Genomic DNA, 18,982 nt, shown 5'->3' on the forward strand with positions numbered 1-18,982 from the left:
GAGAGAAAGAGAGAGGGTGAGAGGAATGAGAGACGGGGCTGGGGTGAGGGGTGGAGAGACAGAGGGAGAGAGAGGATGAGTAACAGAGAGAGAGAGAGAGAAAGAGAGAGAGAGAGAGAGAGAGAGAGGGATGATGAGAGAGAGGGAGAGGCAGAGAGGGGTGACAAAGTGAGTCAACATCAGTGTCAGGTTTGAACTTAATGCCAGAGAGAGGGGAAGGAAAGGGGGAGGAAAGGGGGAGGGGAGGAGGAGGGGAGCCTGGAGAGGAGGGGGAAAAGCAGAGATAATGGAGAGATAGTGGATAATAAATAGATAAAAAATTCATTTTTAGTAATACATTTCCTATAAATATTAAGCTTGGGCCTCTCCTGTTAATGTATTAGTTTTCAATACAAAGAGACTGGTTGGAGTCATGGAAAAATCTTTCTTTGAACTCATAGTTTCATTTACTTCTCCTGGTCTATAAACAGTTATCCTTTTCTATTTCCACATAGATGTCCTGACTGCTATGCTATCGTATGTATTTAAGAAGAGATAGAGGCATTTCTTTTCATATAACATCCTGTAGTGTGTTTTGTTTGTGTTAATGGTGCTGGTTGGCTGAATGGCATCCACGAGTAAACAAACAGTGGACCGAGACACAAAAATAATATCTGCTCAAAAGAGGATTAAAACAACAATATAGTCATTTATGGTTTTTTATTTGTCTTTTAATAGATATATATACATTAATATATATATTATACATATATATGATATACTGTATATATGTACATATACAGTGAACTGTATATAAAGAGTTTGTGATTTTCCTTACAGTGCGAACTTGCTTTCCCACTGTTTAATCGTATTACCAGATGTGTTAAATACGTGACCAAATCAATAAGTCTATAATGGAATGGACCCAACACTGCCATGCGGGTAGACGGAATTGACTTTAAAAAGAGACACAACCAAGATGCCTGATAGTCCTAAATACTGTAAAACATCTGATACAAATCAAAGTTAGATGTACTGTAAGTGGATAAACCACGGTGATGGGATATGAAACTAACAGTCGGCTAGGCCAACATCGTAGCTGACGTCCCCATTCAAAATGTAAACTCTTTATATCTGTCTTTCCTCCACCAGTGTTGAACCACGGTTCTGCCATGTAACACACACAACTTGAAGCTTGGGGAAGATGGTTTGGGCATGTCTGCCTCCCACACCACTCTAAAGGAAACATCAGACGGCACGAGCAGAAAAACGTCCGGGTTCGTATCTGAGGTGTAAATAATGACGCAGGTACGACGGTGTGCTTGAATGAAAAGAACAAGAGTTGGGAGAAAGAACTGGGTATAAATATCTCTCTCAGCGGTGCCGAAGAGAGGGAGGGAGAGAGAGAGAGGGGAAGAGAGGGAGGGAGAGGGGAAAGAGAGGGAGGGAGAGAGGGGAAGAGAGGGAGAGAGAGAGAGGGGAAGAGAGGGAGGGAGAGAGAGGGGAAGAGAGGGAGAGAGAGAGAGAGAGGGGAAGAGAGGGAGGGAGAGAGAGAGAGGGGAAGAGAGGGAGGGAGAGAGAGAGAGGGGAAGAGAGGGAGGGAGAGAGAGGGGAAGAGAGGGAGAGAGAGAGAGGGGAAGAGAGGGAGGGAGAGAGAGGGGAAGAGAGGGAGGGAGAGAGGGTAGGGGGAGAGAGTGGAAGCGTGTGACTTTAGGAGGGGTGAAGGGGCTTGGGGAGGGGAGGGTGCCAGCTTGTTTTATTTCCGGTTGAAGAGACTTTGCGCTCCCTTTCTCTCTGTCGCTCCCTCTCTCTTTCATCCTCTCTTCTCTTCCCCCATACTTTCTTTCCCTCTTTCTCTTTCAATTGTTCTGTTACTTTCTTTTAGGACTTAAAGAAGATAAAGTGACAGTTGACAGAGATGGTAAAAAGGGATGAAGAGGAAGGAAACACCAAGTACAGGATCATAGTGTTAGTACAGATCATATACACTTAAACTGTGCTTAATGCCAAACTTTTTAAATATGTATCTATAGTATCTATATGTATCTCCTATGTACACTGGATGGTGGTATTGCTGTATGTCACCTGTGATCCTCATGTGCTGAGTTCAATTTATGTGTGTGTTTATGTGTCTGCGTGCGTGAGTGTGTGTGTGTGTGTCCGTGTGTGTGTCCGTGTGTGTGTGTGTGTCCGTGTGTGTGTGTCCGTGTGAATGTGTGTGTGTGTCCGTGTGTGTCCAAGTGAGTGTGTCCGTGTGAGTGTGTCTGCGTGTGTTTCCTTGCAAAGATTCATGTAGCTCTGGGGCATGCATTTTTGTGTGGATCTTGTTAGTTCATTCCTGTCACCCCTCTCTCTCTCTCTCCATCCCTCTCTTCTTCGGTGCTGGAAGGGGGGGGGAGTAAGAGCGGTCACCATAGCAACAATGCCATGACAAATATTCGTCAAGTCCTTAAAACAAAAACAATCGGGAGGGCATTATAATTGCTCTTCCTGGATCCTGTGATGCTTTATGACTGAGAGGGCTGAAATGGAGAGGACCTGCACGAAGACACAATCAACATCAAAAAGAAATAAAGGAGAAGATTAATGTAAGGGGGAAGAATGTTCCACACTTCATCCCTCAACTCTGGTTTCATTTCAGTTTTATCTCTTATTGTAATGTTGATTGTAATTCCTGATCACTCCATTTCTGTTTCTCTCTCTCTCTTTGTCCCTCCGTCCCTCCCTCCCCCTATACTGTTGTGTAGCCCCAGGCCACGCTGTGATGGGTCCTCCCTCCCTCTCTCTCTCTCTCTCTCTCTCTCTCTCTCTCCCGCTCTCTGTCCCTGTCACCTTCAATAGCTCTGTGAAACTAGACACACCGCCTGCGGAGTGGAGGGAGGGGGGTGAGGGAGGGGGGAAGGGAGGTGAGGGAGGGGGGAAGGGAGGGGGGAAGGGAGGGAGGGGGGGGTGAGGGAGGGAGGGGGGGAGGGAGGGAGGGAGGGAGGGGGGAAGGGAGGGAGGGGGGGGTGAGGGAGGGAGGGAGGGGGGGAGGGAGGGAGGGAGGGAGGGGGGAAGGGAGGGAGGGGGGGGTGAGGGAGGGAGGGGGGGAGGGAGGGAGAGGGGGAGGGAGGGAGGGAGGGAGGGAGGGAGGGAGGGAGGGGGGGAGGGAGGGAGGGAGGGAGGGAGGGAGAGGGGGAGGGAGGGAGGGAGGGAGGGAGGGGGGAAGGGAGGGAGGGAGGTGAGGGAGGGGGGAAGGGAGGGAGGGAGGGAGGGAGGGAGGGAGGGAGGGGGGGAGGGAGGGAGGGAGGGAGGGAGGGAGGGAGGGAGGGAGGGAGGGAGGGAGGGGGGTGAGGGAGGGAGGGAGGGAGGGAGGGAGAGGGGGAGGGAGGGAGGGAGGGGGTGAGAAAGAGAGGGGGCAAAGAGAAAGCGAGAAACAGAGAGATAGAAAGTAGACTGAAAGAGAAAAGGGAGTTTTGGTTAAAAATAAACATATGAAGAAAAATAATATTTTACAAATTTGCTGTGCATCAGTAATCCAGTAAATCACGCACAGTCAAAAATAAATATTTTTGCATGATATCTGGGTCAAAGTCGATGTTGGCCAATCAAGGGATGTGTATGGCATGTGGCTTTGTTCACAGTGTAAATCATTTCCCAATTTTATAGTGTTAAAGGAATCGTAACGTTCCGGTAAAACATGTTCTCCCAGCTGTGACCTCCGGCTCGAGGGAGGCTCACTTATTTGTTACCTGATGTCATACAGGCACGGCCGTGTCCCAAACTCAACCATCAACCCTAATAGCCTCTAGCTTCAAAGACCCTTGAACTCGCTTAGCCTACTGGATTAGTAATAATTTACACACGTTAAAACAACAAATCAGTCTAAATGCAGTTAAACACCAGTATCAAAGAAGAAGAAGATTTTAAGGTATGGTAACAGTCACACCCAAACAGGGTTAACTACCTACCAGCAGCATGGTTTCCGAGTAGCGGCTCAGGTAACAGTGGGTGCTTCTGATTGGCTGTTGATTTCCAGGTATGCAAATGTATCTACAAGTTGCCGAAACTTACCTTGACTCATCACGAAACCTGGCGACCGTCTGCTGCTCCTAATTGTACCTCCGTCCGTTAAAGCGTGTTTAATTCGTTATTTTGGATACTAGATTAACTGTGGGACTGGCGGATTTTTTTTTGTAACGTTCTTGGGAGTTCGGTCGACTGGTCGAGCCAGTGTAAAACAACGTTTCTATTGTTGTCCTGCAAGAAGTTTGAGTCGTTTTTCGGCGATGTAAAGCGGACTTCCTGTATTTATTATTGACGTTTTTGCAAATCAGTGTTTGTGATTAGAAGTCGTAAGCCTGTTCGTGAGGCCCGTGCCACAGAAACGCAATGCCTACGTATTTTTGTGTTCTCCTTTTTTGGTGTGTGACAGGTAAGTGTTTCATGTCACCAACGAGCAAAATGAAACGATTTCTTTGTTATTTTCGGTCTATATATTTTTTTTTATCAATATACATTTAAATATATACTAGGGGTGGGGGAAATCGATTCACATTTGAATCGCGATTCAGTCTTCTTGCGATTCACATTCGATTGTGAATCGATTTGTTATCGATTCGTGACCGCAAGAATCGATTCCAATCGTGAGGTAGCAAAAGATTCCCACCCCTAATATATACCCTCCTCTTCGTCTTAACGTTAGAGATCGGAATATATATTGTTTGTGCTTTTAATGGCTCAATGTGGCTTTTGTGTGGTCCAATTCAGACATTATCGTTTGACAGTGACTAGACTTAAGTCTCGACCATTTTATATTTATTCCGCAGGTATTTCTGTTAGCCATGCTCAGGAATGCGGTCAGCCACCTAATGGGAACAGAATAGTAGGGGGAGAGCCAGCCACGGAGGGCTCCTGGCCGTGGCAGGTGGATATCCAGGTAGGCATCTCTACAGGGCTGTGTGAGACCAGGTAGGCATCTCTACAGGGCAGTGTGAGACCAGGTAGGCATCACTACAGGGCAGTGTGAGACCAGGTAGGCATCACTACAGGTCTGTATGAGACCAGGTAGGCATCACTACAGGGCAGTGTGAGAGTGTGAGACCAGGTAGGCATCACTACAGGGCAGTGTGAGACCAGGTAGGCATCACTACAGGTCTGTGTGAGACCAGGTAGGCATCACTACAGGGCAGTGTGAGACCAGGTAGGCATCACTACAGGGCAGTGTGAGACCAGGTAGGCATCACTACAGGGCAGTGTGAGACCAGGTAGGCATCACTACAGGGCAGTGTGAGACCAGGTAGGCATCACTACAGGGCAGTGTGAGAGTGTGAGACCAGGTAGGCATCACTACAGGGCAGTGTGAGACCAGGTAGGCATCATTACAGGGCAGTGTGAGACCAGGTAGGCATCACTACAAGGCAGTGTGAGACCAGGTAGGCATCACTACAGGGCAGTGTGAGACCAGGTAGGCATCACTACAAGGCAGTGTGAGACCAGGTAGGCATCACTACAGGGCAGTGTGAGACCAGGTAGGCATCACTACAGGGCAGTGTGAGACCAGGTAGGCATCACTACAGGGCAGTGTGAGACCAGGTAGGCATCACTACAGGGCAGTGTGAGAGTGTGAGACCAGGTAGGCATCACTACAGGGCAGTGTGAGACCAGGTAGGCATCATTACAGGGCAGTGTGAGACCAGGTAGGCATCACTACAAGGCAGTGTGAGACCAGGTAGGCATCACTACAGGGCAGTGTGAGACCAGGTAGGCATCACTACAAGGCAGTGTGAGACCAGGTAGGCATCACTACAGGGCAGTGTGAGACCAGGTAGGCATCACTACAAGGCTGTGTGACAGTGTGAGAGACCAAAGGTATTTCTGTTAGCCATGCTCAGGAATGCGGTCAGCCACCTAATGGGAACAGAATAGTAGGGGGAGAGCCAGCCACGGAGGGCTCCTGGCCGTGGCAGGTGGATATCCAGGTAGGCATCTCTACAGGGCTGTGTGAGACCAGGTAGGCATCTCTACAGGGCAGTGTGAGACCAGGTAGGCATCACTACAGGGCAGTGTGAGACCAGGTAGGCATCACTACAGGTCTGTATGAGACCAGGTAGGCATCACTACAGGGCAGTGTGAGAGTGTGAGACCAGGTAGGCATCACTACAGGGCAGTGTGAGACCAGGTAGGCATCACTACAGGTCTGTGTGAGACCAGGTAGGCATCACTACAGGGCAGTGTGAGACCAGGTAGGCATCACTACAGGGCAGTGTGAGACCAGGTAGGCATCACTACAGGGCAGTGTGAGACCAGGTAGGCATCACTACAGGGCAGTGTGAGACCAGGTAGGCATCACTACAGGGCAGTGTGAGAGTGTGAGACCAGGTAGGCATCACTACAGGGCAGTGTGAGACCAGGTAGGCATCATTACAGGGCAGTGTGAGACCAGGTAGGCATCACTACAAGGCAGTGTGAGACCAGGTAGGCATCACTACAGGGCAGTGTGAGACCAGGTAGGCATCACTACAAGGCAGTGTGAGACCAGGTAGGCATCACTACAGGGCAGTGTGAGACCAGGTAGGCATCACTACAGGGCAGTGTGAGACCAGGTAGGCATCACTACAGGGCAGTGTGAGACCAGGTAGGCATCACTACAGGGCAGTGTGAGAGTGTGAGACCAGGTAGGCATCACTACAGGGCAGTGTGAGACCAGGTAGGCATCATTACAGGGCAGTGTGAGACCAGGTAGGCATCACTACAAGGCAGTGTGAGACCAGGTAGGCATCACTACAGGGCAGTGTGAGACCAGGTAGGCATCACTACAAGGCAGTGTGAGACCAGGTAGGCATCACTACAGGGCAGTGTGAGACCAGGTAGGCATCACTACAAGGCTGTGTGACAGTGTGAGAGACCAAATGTGCGCTTGTGTGTGAGGAGACTGTGTGTGTTTGGCAGTCATGCTGTGGATGCCGACCTGCTGTGTTAATCCCTCCATGGTCTTCTCTTCCAGGTGAATGCTGCTCACATCTGTGGAGGTTCCCTCATTAACGAGCAGTGGGTCTTGTCTGCAGCCCACTGCTTCCAAACGTGAGTGTGTCTAACTTCCTCATAACATTGTGGGATGTTTACATTTCACTCTTTTAGCAGATGCTTATATACAAAGCAGCGCTGCATATGATAGTCACTGGGTATAGCTCACTGGTAGAGCATGTTACTGCATTGACTAAAAGTGTCTGCTAAAGTGAACACATTATAGAGGCTGCATACAGTATATTTAACAATCTTGGTCATCTATGTTTTACTGCTTTCTTGCAATCAAGAGCACACTAACAATTACTCTTTGGACAACAGTTTTGAAATATCGTTTAATTAACAATGGGTCTATTAAAAATAAATGTTTTTATAGACTCAAATGTGTAACAAGCTTTCCTCTGAGTGTGATACTTTCTCGGCAAGCTCTGAACGGACGTTCCATTCTGAGTGCTGTGCTCTCGAGACAAGATGGCGCCCGTCCTTCTGTTTGTGCAGCGTAGTGGTTTCATGGTCTCTCTACCCTGTGTGGTTTCATGGTCTCTCTACCCTGTGTGGTTTCATGGTCTCTCACCCCTGTGTGGTTTCATGGTCTCTCTCCCCTGTGTGGTTTCATGGTCTCTCTCCCCTGTGTGGTTTCATGGTCTCTCTCCCCTGTGTGGTTTCATGGTCTCTCTCCCCTGTCGTCCCTGCAGGCCCATCAACATGGCCTCCTACACCATCTACGCCGGCCGGCTCCAGCTCAACGGCTTCAACCAGTACGAGACGTCCCACCGCGTGACGAATATCGTGATCGCACCAGGCTACAGCACACCCCAGAACGGGCAGGATGTGGCGCTGGTCCGGCTGGATCCTCCGGTCTCCTGGACGAACGCCATCCAGCCGATATGTCTCCCGGGGTCCGGGGTGGGATTCTCAGAGGGCCAGTCGTGCTACGTCACAGGCTGGGGTGACATCAGGGATGGGGGTGAGGACAAGAAGTCGTTTTTTGTTGATCCTACTTTCTGTACTTTCTCTGAGGAAATGTAAACGTTGTTCTAGTCTCTTCTGACAAGTGGAGTAAAATATTTATAGAGCTCATGGTTGAATTGCTATACTTTGCCTTTTTTATAATAGCTGACATGGCTGTTGTTTTGGAAGTTTCTTTTTTAATACCTCACCTTACTCTTTTACTACCTACCTCCCTCCCTTTCTGACTGTATTGTTAATCCCACATCTTCCTCCCTCCCCCCTCTTCATTTACCTCTCCCTCCCTTCTCTTCATTTACCGCTCTCTCCCTCTCTCTCTTTATCACTGTTGTCTTTCCCCCCAACCCTCCTTTTTCAGTCTCCCTGCCTGGGGTTGGAACCCTGCAGCAAGTGGTGGTGCCAATCATTGGACAGACTTCCTGTCAGAAAATGTACAAGGCGGAGGCGGACATCCTGTCTGACATGATCTGTGCTGGGTACCAACAGGGGGGCAAGGATTCCTGCCAGGTACGCGCGCGCACGCCTGTGCACCTGTTTGTGGATGTATAGTATACGGTCGGTGTGAAATTACACACCATTTCATTTACCATCTGTCTATGAATAGTGTTGGGTAACTGTTCATGTATGTGAGTTATCCAACCTCCTCCCCTCCCTCTCCTCGTTCCCAGGGGGACTCTGGAGGGCCGCTGGTGTGCCAGATGGCTAACGGGACGTGGGTACAGGCCGGCGTGGTCAGCTTCGGTCTGGGCTGCGCTCAGGCCAACCAGCCCGGCGTCTACGCCAAAGTCTCCAGCTTCTCTGACTTTATCACCAGCATGGTTCCAGGGCTCCAGCTGTACGGGGGGGCTCCCCAGGCCTGCACAGGGGGGCTGGGGGTGCTCCTCAGCTCCCTGGCCACTCTGGTGACGGTCCAGCTGTTGAGATAGGAGCTGGGAGATCATGTGAAGGAGGGAGGGGGACTGGGTGAGGGAGGGAGGGAGACTGGGTGAAGGAGGGGGACTGGGGGAGGGAGGGATGGGGTTTGGGGGAGGGAGGGAGGGGGACTGGGTGAAGGAGGGATGGGGTTTGGGGGAGGGATGGGGATTGGGGGAGGGAGGGAGGGGTGGGACCAGGCCATGCCTATTGAAGGAGAAAACCTTTCTGTATTTGTGTAAAATGTAAACGCCACTCAATGTAAGTTGTTGATCATGTTAATCACCTAGTTTAAACTAAAGCCATGATAAAGAATAGATATGTATTTTAATCTGCCTGATGCATTTACTTGTGCCTTTTCATAATGCTTTTGTAATTTAGTGGATTTAATTCAAATGTAAATAAAACAATTTCTGATTAATAGATACCAATGTATGTTTTCCTTCCAAGTCCTGTGGTCTTCATCAAAGTTGAAACAATCTTACGTTTTGTCTCTGCTTGACAGTGTAATACGTCACTACAGCACTAACAACAGTTACGGAACTCGTTAAACAGCGCTCTCATATGCCCTGTTGTACTGTTCCTGGAAATGACACTGCCAAACACCCATTTTCCAGTCAAGTCGAATCATAAAACTCCCAGACCAGCCATTACGTAATTCATTTTATTAAATAGAAAGCTGGAAAACCTTGGCACATGCTGCATGAGCTGTAGTCATGACTACAGCTAACAAACGTGCTTCATATTTAATGTAATTTCTTCTATGGGAGCTCCTTTTCTAGGAAATCCTTGGCAACGAGTCCCGTGTGAGGGTTTGTGAGTCAGGGAGGTATGGCATCAGAGTATCATGGGAGTGAGGGTGTGTGAGTCAGGTGTCGGGAGGTATGGCATCAGAGAGGATCATGGGAGATCCCAGCTGCAGCTCCTGTTGAAGAGATTCCAAGTCTGCCGGGGTCATGCGGTGGACTTCCAGCCAATCAGAGAGCAGTGAGGCAGAGAGTGGGGCTGAGTCACTATAACTGATGGAGAAGAAGGGAGGGTTAGGGTTGGTTAGGGTTATGATGAAGAGATCTGTTCCTCTGGAACAGGAAGGGTTAGGGGAATGTTCCTCAAAAAATTCAAAACTTTAGATGAACCTTATAACTAGATATACAATAGAATAGCTTCCGGTTTTTGTTGGGCCATTTAAAGCAGTGCTCTTCAACCCTGGTCTCAGAGTCCACTATCCTTATGCCCTGAGAAGAAATGTAGGAGTAATCTTTGATTCAGAATAATGATTCAACAAACAAATGAATTCAGTTGTTAAAAGGTATCTTTTGATTCAAATGAATAAATCTTTATTCATGTTAGCTTCCTCCAGGAACACAATGACTCTTACTGAGGTACTTGCTCTTGTTGGTTAGTTGTATCTGATTTAACTTCTTGTACTTGCTGTGAATTATATTATATTATTGTTGCTTGCTTTTTTTTCTACAGGTACACTCTTGCACTTTTGAGGTTCATGTTGTTTAATTGTGACTTGTTTAACTGCATGCTCTTATGATTCTTCCCTTTGGCACTTATTTGCTTTTCACAACGTATGCTTCATGTTTGGCTACTCGCAATGTTTGGGGCTATCTCGTTGTTATGATCAGTGACCTATGCACTTTTGTAAAGCTCTTTCTTTGAAGTCACTTTGGATAAAAGTGTCTGCTAAATGAATAAATGTAAATGTAATGTAAATGTTATCAGGCGTCCATCCATCCATTATCTGCCGCTTGTCCGGGGGTTGGGTCGCGGGGGCAGCAACCTAAGCAGGGAGGCCCAGACTTCCCTCTCCCCGGCCACTTCCACCAACTCTTCCTGGGGGACCCCGAGGAGTTCCCAGGCCAGCCGAGAGACATAGTCCCTCCAGCGTGTCCTGGGTCTTCCCCGGGGCCTCTTCCCAGTGGGACGTGCCCAGAACACCTCACCAGGGAGGCGTCCAGGAGGCATCCTGATCAGATGCCCGAGCCACCTCAGCTGGCTCCTCTCGACGCGGAGGAGCAGCGGTTCTACTCTGAGCCCCTCCCGGATGACCGAGCTTCTCACCCTATCTCTAAGGGAGAGCCCGGACACCCTGCAGAGGTGTCCGGGCTCGTTCTTTCGGTCACTACCCACAGTTCGTGACCATAGGTGAGGGTAGGAACGTAGATCGACTGGTAAATAGTCAGGTGGCTGAGCGGTTAGAGAATCGGGCTAGTAATCAGAAGGTTGCTGGTTCGATTCCCGGCAGTGTCAAATGACGTTGCGTCCTTGGGCAAGGCACTTCACCCTACTTGCCTCGGGGAGAATGTCCCTGTACTTACTGTAGGTCGCTCTGGATAAGAGCGTCTGCTAAATGACTAAATGTAAATGTAAATAGGCGTTATCAGGCGTGTTGGATCTAAACCACACAGGACCAGGATTGCAAACCACAGATTTAAATACAGGCATCACCGGTCTCACTGAGGTATGAGTGAGTGTACGAACTGTACCGGACTCACCAGTCTCTGAGGTCAGTGTGCTGGAGGTCGGTGAGAGACTGGTTGAGGAGGTCGTCCAGGTCGAAGCCCACTCCGTAGCCTGCCCCGCTGCCCTTGGGAGTGGTAGAGAACACTGGAGGCAACACGTCCTCCACCTAAGAACAGCAACGACATGCTCAGAGGAGTCTACACCCAAGTTATCAAATGTTCTACATTGTGTTGAATATCAATATATTGACCTGTGACTTGGACAGCTGCAGGGTGACTGTGTGGATGTCAGGGGCCCCCGCGGGCCCAGGCTGCCCAGTGTCGGTGAAGCCCTGGGGGGGCTGGGGCTGAGACGAGGCCCCTAAACCCCCACAGGCCTGGTTCTGCTGCCGGGCTCCGGGCGGCTCTCCCAGAGAGGAGCCCGGCTTCCCCAGGGGGCCAGCGACAGCAGCTGCTGGGTTGGAGTTGCCATTGACATGTCTTGGTAACAGGGATGGGGCTTTGCTCAAAAAGGTTTCCAGTGACAGCAGTTGAGGTTGGGGTGGATGGTGAGGTTGAGACAGGGGCTGGGGCAGGGGCTGGGGCAGGGGCTGGGGCAAACAAGTCTGGGGCTCCTGGGATGGCCTGGTTAAAGGAAGTTGTTGCTGGGATAAACTGGACCTGACCTGCTGGCCGGGCCAAACCCCCAGAGAGCTGCGGCCACCCAGGCCTCCGCTCTCCCCCTGGGGTTCGAGGTGGCTGGTCACCAGGCCAACCGTGGCCCCCGTTACATCCACACCTCCATTCACAGCCACCATGCCGATCTCCAAGCACTTTGTCTGGGTGACAGAGTGAGGTAACTGGGTGCTGGAAGGAAGAAAGATCCCTGGAAGATGGTCCTCCACTGGTTTCTGAGGCTGGAAACTCCTAGAATCCTTGTCCTTCTGTGGAGGGTTCGACCCTTCTGCTGCTCTGAGGCAGCTGTCAAACTCAGCTCCTGGGTGGCAGTTCATTCCGCAGTCCTTCGCTTTCGCTCTGTCAGCATCCGAGGCTTGCGATTTGTCGTTGCGACCGTCCATCATTTTTTTCCAGCGTTCCAATAGGCTCTTGTCGTTGTCACTCAAGATGACCCCGCCCAGACAGTCCCCGTGCTTCCCCTCCTTCCTCTCTTTCTCCTGGATCTTCCTCTCTCGCTCCCTCGCTCTCTCCTGCCGCCTCCGCCTCTTCGCCTCCCTCTCTCTCTGACGTCCCTGGGCTGTGACCGGCCGCCGCTCAGAGAGGGAGGAGGAGAGGGAGGAGGAGAGGCCTCCACCCATCTCCAAGCCTAATGTCGTACAGCCACCATCTGAAAGGAGGAAAAATTATAAAGAACTACAACTCTTTTTTTTTTTTTTTTTACAGGTAGTGGATAAAATACAACAGCTCCATACATTGGGATGAAGTGGGGGTGCTGTGGGAGACCTACCTCTGGCTTTGTTTCTCAGAGCAGACTTGAGCAAAGCAGCTTTGAGGGCTGCTTTTGTGTCAGCTGATATGGCTCCCTCTTTCCTGGTTCCCTCTCCGGCCCCCGTGGGGGCCCTGGCTCCCCTGGAGAGAGACTGGGAGAGGGTCTGGGACAGGGCCAGGGCCTGGGTCTGGGACAGGGCCAGGGCCTGGGTCTGGGACAGGGCCTGGGTCTGGGACAGGGCCAGGGCCTGGGCCTGGGTCTGGGCCAGGGCCAGGGAGGGCACGGGGGAGGGTAAGGGAGCCATGGTGTGTGTCGAGGTCGAGAGCGTCTGAGACATGGGCTGGCTCCGCGAGGCCTCACCCAGACGTTTGTCCTCCCCCTTGGACTCCCTCATGGTGGTGGAGGGAGACGTCTCCCGGCTGGACACAGGCGTGGTCAGGTCGATGGTTTCCGGCTGGCCGCTATCCGAGTTGGCACTGGGCATGTCCACATCCTGGCAGGGCAATGCGCGGGTCAAGGAGGGCGGAGTCACTTCCACAAGCGGGATGCCTTGTTCGTTGAAGCCGGCAAAAGCCTGGCTTCCTTCCGGTCGTTTGTGGATCTCGCTGTTGCTGTGCGGCTGCTGTTGAGCGCTTTCTACGAGCCGCTGTGATGGTAGAGCGGTCTGAAGAGGCTGGGACAGGGTCGCCAGAGAGCTGCTGGCCACCACAGAGCCCTGAGAGTTCCTCTGGTCCGCACCCCCCCCGCCCTCGTCCACCCCGCCCCCGTCCCCCCTGGCCAGGGGCCTGAACTGCAGCCTCTGTCGGCTGCCCTGCTTCCTGTGGTGGAAGTCCTGGATCTCCCCCAGGATGGCGTCCTTGATCTGATCTTTGTTCATGGGCTGCTCGTCAAACTCAAAGTCGAATGCCGGCACACAGACGGGCTCGTCGTCCGGGTCGTGGTACTTGGCCAGGTACGGGTGCTCCAGAGCCTGGGCCACGCCTATCCTCCCCCGGGGCTCGAAGCACAGCATGGCCTCCAGAAGGTTGAGCGCCTCCGCCTCCACCTGGGGGTACAGCTTGGCCAGGGACACAGGGGCACGGGGCGGAAGGTTCCGGATGAAGGCCCGCACCCGGTCCGAGCCGATGGCCTCGGTCACGCTGTCCGGCGGGGATCCCAGCACGGACATGATGAGCTGCAGCTGGTGGATGTAGTGCCTCCCGGGGAACAGCTGCTTGCGGCCCAGCATCTCTGCGAAGATACACCCCACGGACCAGAGGTCGATGGCCAGGCTGTAGTGGTGCAGGGAGAGCATGAGCTCGGGGGCGCGGTACCAACGCGTGGCCACGTACTCAGTCATGTACGGGTGGGACTCCTCCGGGTGAGAGCTGAGGCCGCGCGCCATGCCGAAGTCGCCGATCTTCAGCTCGCAGTTCTCGTTGACCAGCAGGTTGGAGGGCTTGAGGTCACGGTGGATCACGTTGGCTGAGTGCACGTACTTCAGGCCTCGGAGCAGCTGGTACAGGAAGTAGCGGGCGTGTTCAGAGGTCAGCGGCTGGCGGGAGTGGATGATCTGATGCAGGTCGCTCTCCATCAGGTCCAGGACCACGTACCTGCGGAGACGCGGAGCAGAGCGGAGGGACAGGGTATGAAACGGGAGAGAGAACTGTTCACATTCTTTATCTGGAAAAACTTGTTTTTAAAGAATGAAGAGTCATCTAAGATAACAATCTTCCTAGTCCATGACAGCAGTTTGCCAGTCTGTACCAACAAATAACTTTTTTGTATAAGATGTTCCAGACTCAACATTTAGCCTATTGAGATTAGCACTATTAGATTCAGATATTATAATTAGAATTATTATCTAATGACGATATTATGAATCAGTACACATACACAGAGTGGAATGCTGAGTGAGGGAGGCTTGGCTGCAGGATGTCTTTGATTGCAATAATGTTGTCATGCTTGAAGTGTTTAAGGATTTTCAGTTCTCTCAACGTGCGTTTGGCGTTTGTCAGAACCTCAAAGGCGTTGGGAATCTTCTTAATTGCCACCTTTTGACCTGAAAGGAAAAAGTTACAACATAAAAGGGACAAATGTGCCTTAAAGGTCAAGTTTAAGAAACATATTTTGACATTCTTTAAAAGGGAATACTACATTAATAATAATTATTATTATTATTGTATATTAATAAATTATACAATCGCCCTCATGTCTACAGTAGCCTACCCACTAGTATATGTAGGCTATCTTACCGTTATCCCGCCTCTGAGCAGAGGACACAACTCCATAAGCCCCGGTACCGATGGTCTCTATGACTTCATACTCGTCGCCGACCTCGAAGTTCACGTCCAGCGAGTGGGCCTTGAGCAAAGCCGCAGCCGTGATAGTGCCGGCAGTATCGCCCCTTTCTCCTGCTACCTCGTCCCCATGCTTCCGGTTGTTGTCTCTGTCGCAGTGACCGTCCATCGACATTTGTGTTGCCATGGCCACGGGTTTAGCAGCCTCGGCTCCGCCTCCTCCTCCATCGAGGGATGTCATGGTCCTGAAACCAACCAGGTAAAGAAGGAAACTAAACTATGATCATATTAGCGGACAGATTTGAGTAGCGACTTTTAACGTGCCCGTGTGGTTTCAGGTTGTTTAGCTATAACATAGCCTATGGGGTTTTGTTTCTGCTGAAGCGAAGATAAACGGCGAGTAACGGCATTCTACAAAACTGGACGGGAGGCAGAAACTTCCACCTGAGAACCGACACAGGCAAATTCTGAGAGTTGGCAAAAAAAATCACTGTAGAATATAGCGCACACCATCTACAGTAATCGGAACAGACGTCTCTTAAAAGTCACATGAATGCACATTTGTAATAGAATTAGCTAGGCCTACTTGTACTAGATTTTACGGAGGGGCGTACTAGGTTTAGGCTACTTGTGTTACCTCCGTTGACTGAAAGCAAGGTAGACAATAGCCGAAGCTATTGAACAAATATTTATCTCTAAAAGAACAACGGTCCATAATTTTTTTCCAGATAGCCTACGCATAAGAAATAAAAAATAAATTGATATTAACCTGAATCCAACTATAATGGCTATAATATTTCCAGTCCTGGAAATATGGCATGGAAATTCCTGGGTTTGTCGACTATTTAGAGATGTAGGCTACTTCCTCATTTTCTTCCGTATAGTGTTTTTGAATGACAGCTTCCGGACCAATCATATTTGTGCATTCACTGACAAACCCCAATGAAAAACGGGAAATCCTTACTGGGCGGGTTAAATTCTAGTCCACATTTCTTCTCTCGATTGTTGGGCGGTGTCGGCTAGTAGCCTATTGTACACTGCTGTGCGTGCCTCCACCGATTCGTACACGTTTTGAGTAGCCTAAATAAGACTACTTTCGGACGTTAGAATGAAAAGAACGTCGTCCGGAACATGATCATCTAAACTAATTCACAAAATAACATGCAATGGAATTATTAGTGAGGCACTGACCTAAATCGGTAAATTATGCGCCTGTGCCACCTCTGGTGTAAACCAACCTGCATAACCATCCAATAGTCTGCAGCCTCCGCCATCCAATCACAAGCCGGAGTATGGATTTTAACACGTAGCGTAAACTGTTTAGGTAACTTTCTAAGAATTCCTAAAAACGTCAATTTTTGGAAGGCAGTTCCGCTCATAGTCTACATTTTGTTGGACATTTAAAGAAATAAGCCACATTGTCATCTGAGACGTTGTTCTGACTCCCGACGGATAAGAGCGATCTGTGATTGACACTGATTTAGTAAAGTGTGATCAGTTCAAAAATAACCCAAACATGACTTCTAAAAGTTATGTTGGAATTCCAAAATGGGAGCGCAAAACGCGTATAACTTTGTGCATAGTAGGCCTGGTGCTGTCAGTTTACGCTCTCCACGTTGAATTTTCGCGAGAGAGAGATCCTGAATATCGAGCGATGTGTGATTTGGGAGATTCCGTTAGCTGTTCCAAAGTGTTTACCTCCAGGTAACGGTTGTTTTTGTGTTGTTGTAGCCTGTTTATGCATATAATTTAGTGTATTGTGCAACGCCATCCGAGTTTTCCCAAATAATGTAACTAAAGTGTGGCCTATAGCATGTGTCCCAAATTACAAATGTAGATAATGTATGCCTTTAGGACGAATTATCTTGGCAGTTCCAACCCCGTGCCACGTATTGACTTCAAAACTGACATGAAATGAAATACATAGGTTGGTACTGAGGCAGGACAAACCCATCACTATCAATTAGTCTTAGGAACATATTAAAATAACTTCTGCAGTCCTAAACCTTTGCTGTTGTGTTTCTCTTTGACAGATGGGGACGTGGCTTTGGGCTGGTTCAGTATTTCGCGGATAAAGACAGTGCCCTTAATCAGCCAAATAGTGTCTTGGGGATCATTTTCTACACCCTGCAACTCGCCCTGGGTCAGTATACCATGTCATTTAACCAGAGACGGCAAAAGTAGCTACACACATCCTCCACTAAGTAGAGTAAAGTTTAAGTGCTGACTACACATTTTCACTCAAGTTAAAGTAATGTGGGCTCTGCCTCTGACATATATACTTTAGTAAAAAAGTAGCCATTACAGTTGGACCTGACATCATATTAATTGCTTAAATGAATTAAAAAAAAACACTATAGACACGCAGCGCATTCACCAGGAATAATCTTTGACACCGACAATTTTGAAAATCTCCCTTCATCAAAGACAACAAAACAAACAACTACAAAACTTTTTTGTGTTGTGTGTAGAAAAAATGTTTCCCAAAAAAGAAAAAGTCTCAAAAAAGTTTTTTCGAAAATATTTGATCAGCCTTTCCAAACTGTTTAACATCCAGGCTAATTTCCATGTCTGTGTGTCCTGTATTCCTGCAGGCCAGTCGGGCTCCGCCAGGGCAGCGTTCCTCCTGGTCGCAGCCTCCTGGGTCTCTGTTGCAGGCTCCCTCTACCTGGCCTGCATCCTGGTCTTCGTCCTGGCAGACTTCTGCATGGTCTGTGTCTCTACCTACGTCGTCAACTTCGCCCTGCTCTACACCAATCAGAGGAGACGGACGGGGATGGAAAGAGCCAAGGAGAAGACTGGGTAGAGAGTGCTGGGTACGAGATGCTAGTCTGGATGCAGGGATGAGTACAGTAACAACAGAGCGAGAGATGCCAGGTTGTAATCCCCCTCCCTTTACGTTGCTATGAACATAAACATTTGGTAAATGAACTTGTTAGATTAGATTGCCCCCTTGTCTTTTTCTCCTTCCTCAGGAACAGATCTGACTGTGCTTGATAGGTGTAGGTAGGTTCTCCGGGAGAGCTTTGTGGACTGCTTCTACCTCCTCAGATCACAGGGAATCAAGGGACCCTGAGTGGGTTCCTCAACCCCGGGTGCTAGGGAGAACCCTCCATTATCGTTTGTTAGTTTCAAGTCAATACGTGGCACGGGGTTGGAACTGCCAAGATAATTCGTCCTAAAGGCATACATTATCTACATTTGTAATTTGGGACACATGCTATAGGCCACACTTTAGTTACATTATTTGGGAAAACTCGGATGGCATTGCACAATACACTAACAACTAACAACTATCGTTTGTTCAGAATTTGTTCAATAATTATTAAATGTCTATCCTTAGTGCGGAGGAAACACATGTGATTTAGTACAACTAATTCTGTCATTACTTACAATCTTATGTGCTGTATAATTTTTTTAAACTTTTGCATTCAACTCATCCATGCACGGGAGCCACACAGTAAACCTGTTGACCAAACACATTAAATAAAATATGATGATCTGGTTCTTGTTTGTTGTATTTTTTTTTTTTAAATGATAATGACAGTATTGTGACATTCTCTCCATATATCCCCAGCACTCAAGTGTTGTGCCATTACCTGCCACTAGGTGGAGCCAAATATATTTGCTTTGAGAGAATAAATCAAGAGACCATGCTTGAACATTTACATTTAGTCATTTAGCAGACGCTCTTATCCAGAGCGACTTACAGTAAGTACAGGGACATTCCCCCGAGGCAAGTAGGGTGAAGTGCCTTGCCCGAGGACACAACGTCATTTGACACAGCCGGGACTGGCTTGAAAGATTTTGTTAGCGATACAATGTTAGCGATGGCATCTTTAATGTTGAAAACTAGTTTTCATGCCGGAGGTCTCTGGCATGATCTGTTATGGTGCAAATGTCTCAAGAAGGTACTTTTCTGTCACAGAGTGCTCTATAGA

At 49.3% G+C, this 18,982-nt stretch overlaps 3 protein-coding genes across 3 annotated transcripts; 2 read left to right on the plus strand and 1 right to left on the minus strand.

The window, feature by feature from the left end:
• The first annotated feature begins 4,048 nt into the window (after positions 1 to 4,048).
• zgc:92313 (uncharacterized protein LOC436869 homolog) lies at positions 4,049 to 8,919 on the plus strand. The gene is made up of 6 exons (XM_067244105.1): positions 4,049 to 4,393; positions 4,788 to 4,897; positions 6,965 to 7,041; positions 7,680 to 7,951; positions 8,312 to 8,460; positions 8,622 to 8,919. The coding sequence occupies exons 1-6, from the start codon at positions 4,351 to 4,353 to the stop codon at positions 8,877 to 8,879; spliced, it is 909 nt and encodes a 302-aa protein (XP_067100206.1). The 5' UTR covers positions 4,049 to 4,350; the 3' UTR covers positions 8,880 to 8,919.
• Positions 8,920 to 9,528: 609 nt separating this feature from the next.
• mapk7 (mitogen-activated protein kinase 7) lies at positions 9,529 to 15,522 on the minus strand. Its single transcript, XM_067244076.1, has 6 exons — positions 14,997 to 15,522; positions 14,638 to 14,803; positions 12,781 to 14,354; positions 11,588 to 12,660; positions 11,370 to 11,503; positions 9,529 to 9,884 (listed from the first exon to the last, which is right to left on the minus strand). The coding sequence occupies exons 1-6, from the start codon at positions 15,280 to 15,282 to the stop codon at positions 9,734 to 9,736; spliced, it is 3,384 nt and encodes a 1,127-aa protein (XP_067100177.1). The 5' UTR covers positions 15,283 to 15,522; the 3' UTR covers positions 9,529 to 9,733.
• An 859-nt stretch (positions 15,523 to 16,381) lies between these two features.
• Positions 16,382 to 18,547, plus strand: vkorc1 (vitamin K epoxide reductase complex, subunit 1). Its single transcript, XM_067244103.1, has 3 exons — positions 16,382 to 16,745; positions 17,075 to 17,184; positions 17,636 to 18,547. The coding sequence occupies exons 1-3, from the start codon at positions 16,558 to 16,560 to the stop codon at positions 17,845 to 17,847; spliced, it is 510 nt and encodes a 169-aa protein (XP_067100204.1). The 5' UTR covers positions 16,382 to 16,557; the 3' UTR covers positions 17,848 to 18,547.
• The last annotated feature ends 435 nt before the right edge of the window (positions 18,548 to 18,982 follow it).

The sequence above is a fragment of the Osmerus mordax genome, chromosome 10 (assembly GCF_038355195.1).
Source record: "Osmerus mordax isolate fOsmMor3 chromosome 10, fOsmMor3.pri, whole genome shotgun sequence".
Classification (NCBI taxonomy): Eukaryota; Metazoa; Chordata; class Actinopteri; order Osmeriformes; family Osmeridae; genus Osmerus; species Osmerus mordax.

Excerpts from the sequence above, each read along its gene's own strand:
- zgc:92313 (XM_067244105.1), top strand. The coding sequence starts at position 4,351 with ATGCCTACGTATTTTTGTGTTCTCCTTTTTTGGTGTGTGACAG. Across the intron at positions 4,898-6,964 it reads CGTGGCAGGTGGATATCCAG|GTGAATGCTGCTCACATCTG; the intron begins GTAGGCATCTCT and ends CTTCTCTTCCAG. Across the intron at positions 7,952-8,311 it reads GGGTGACATCAGGGATGGGG|TCTCCCTGCCTGGGGTTGGA; the intron begins GTGAGGACAAGA and ends CTCCTTTTTCAG.
- mapk7 (XM_067244076.1), bottom strand. The coding sequence starts at position 15,282 with ATGACATCCCTCGATGGAGGAGGAGGCGGAGCCGAGGCTGCTAAACCC. Across the intron at positions 11,504-11,587 it reads TGCAGCTGTCCAAGTCACAG|GTGGAGGACGTGTTGCCTCC; the intron begins GTCAATATATTG and ends TGCTGTTCTTAG. Across the intron at positions 9,885-11,369 it reads CACACTGACCTCAGAGACTG|TTATAGTGACTCAGCCCCAC; the intron begins GTGAGTCCGGTA and ends CTTCTCCATCAG.
- vkorc1 (XM_067244103.1), top strand. The coding sequence starts at position 16,558 with ATGACTTCTAAAAGTTATGTTGGAATTCCAAAATGGGAGCGCAAAACG. Across the intron at positions 16,746-17,074 it reads TCCAAAGTGTTTACCTCCAG|ATGGGGACGTGGCTTTGGGC; the intron begins GTAACGGTTGTT and ends TCTCTTTGACAG. Across the intron at positions 17,185-17,635 it reads CACCCTGCAACTCGCCCTGG|GCCAGTCGGGCTCCGCCAGG; the intron begins GTCAGTATACCA and ends GTATTCCTGCAG.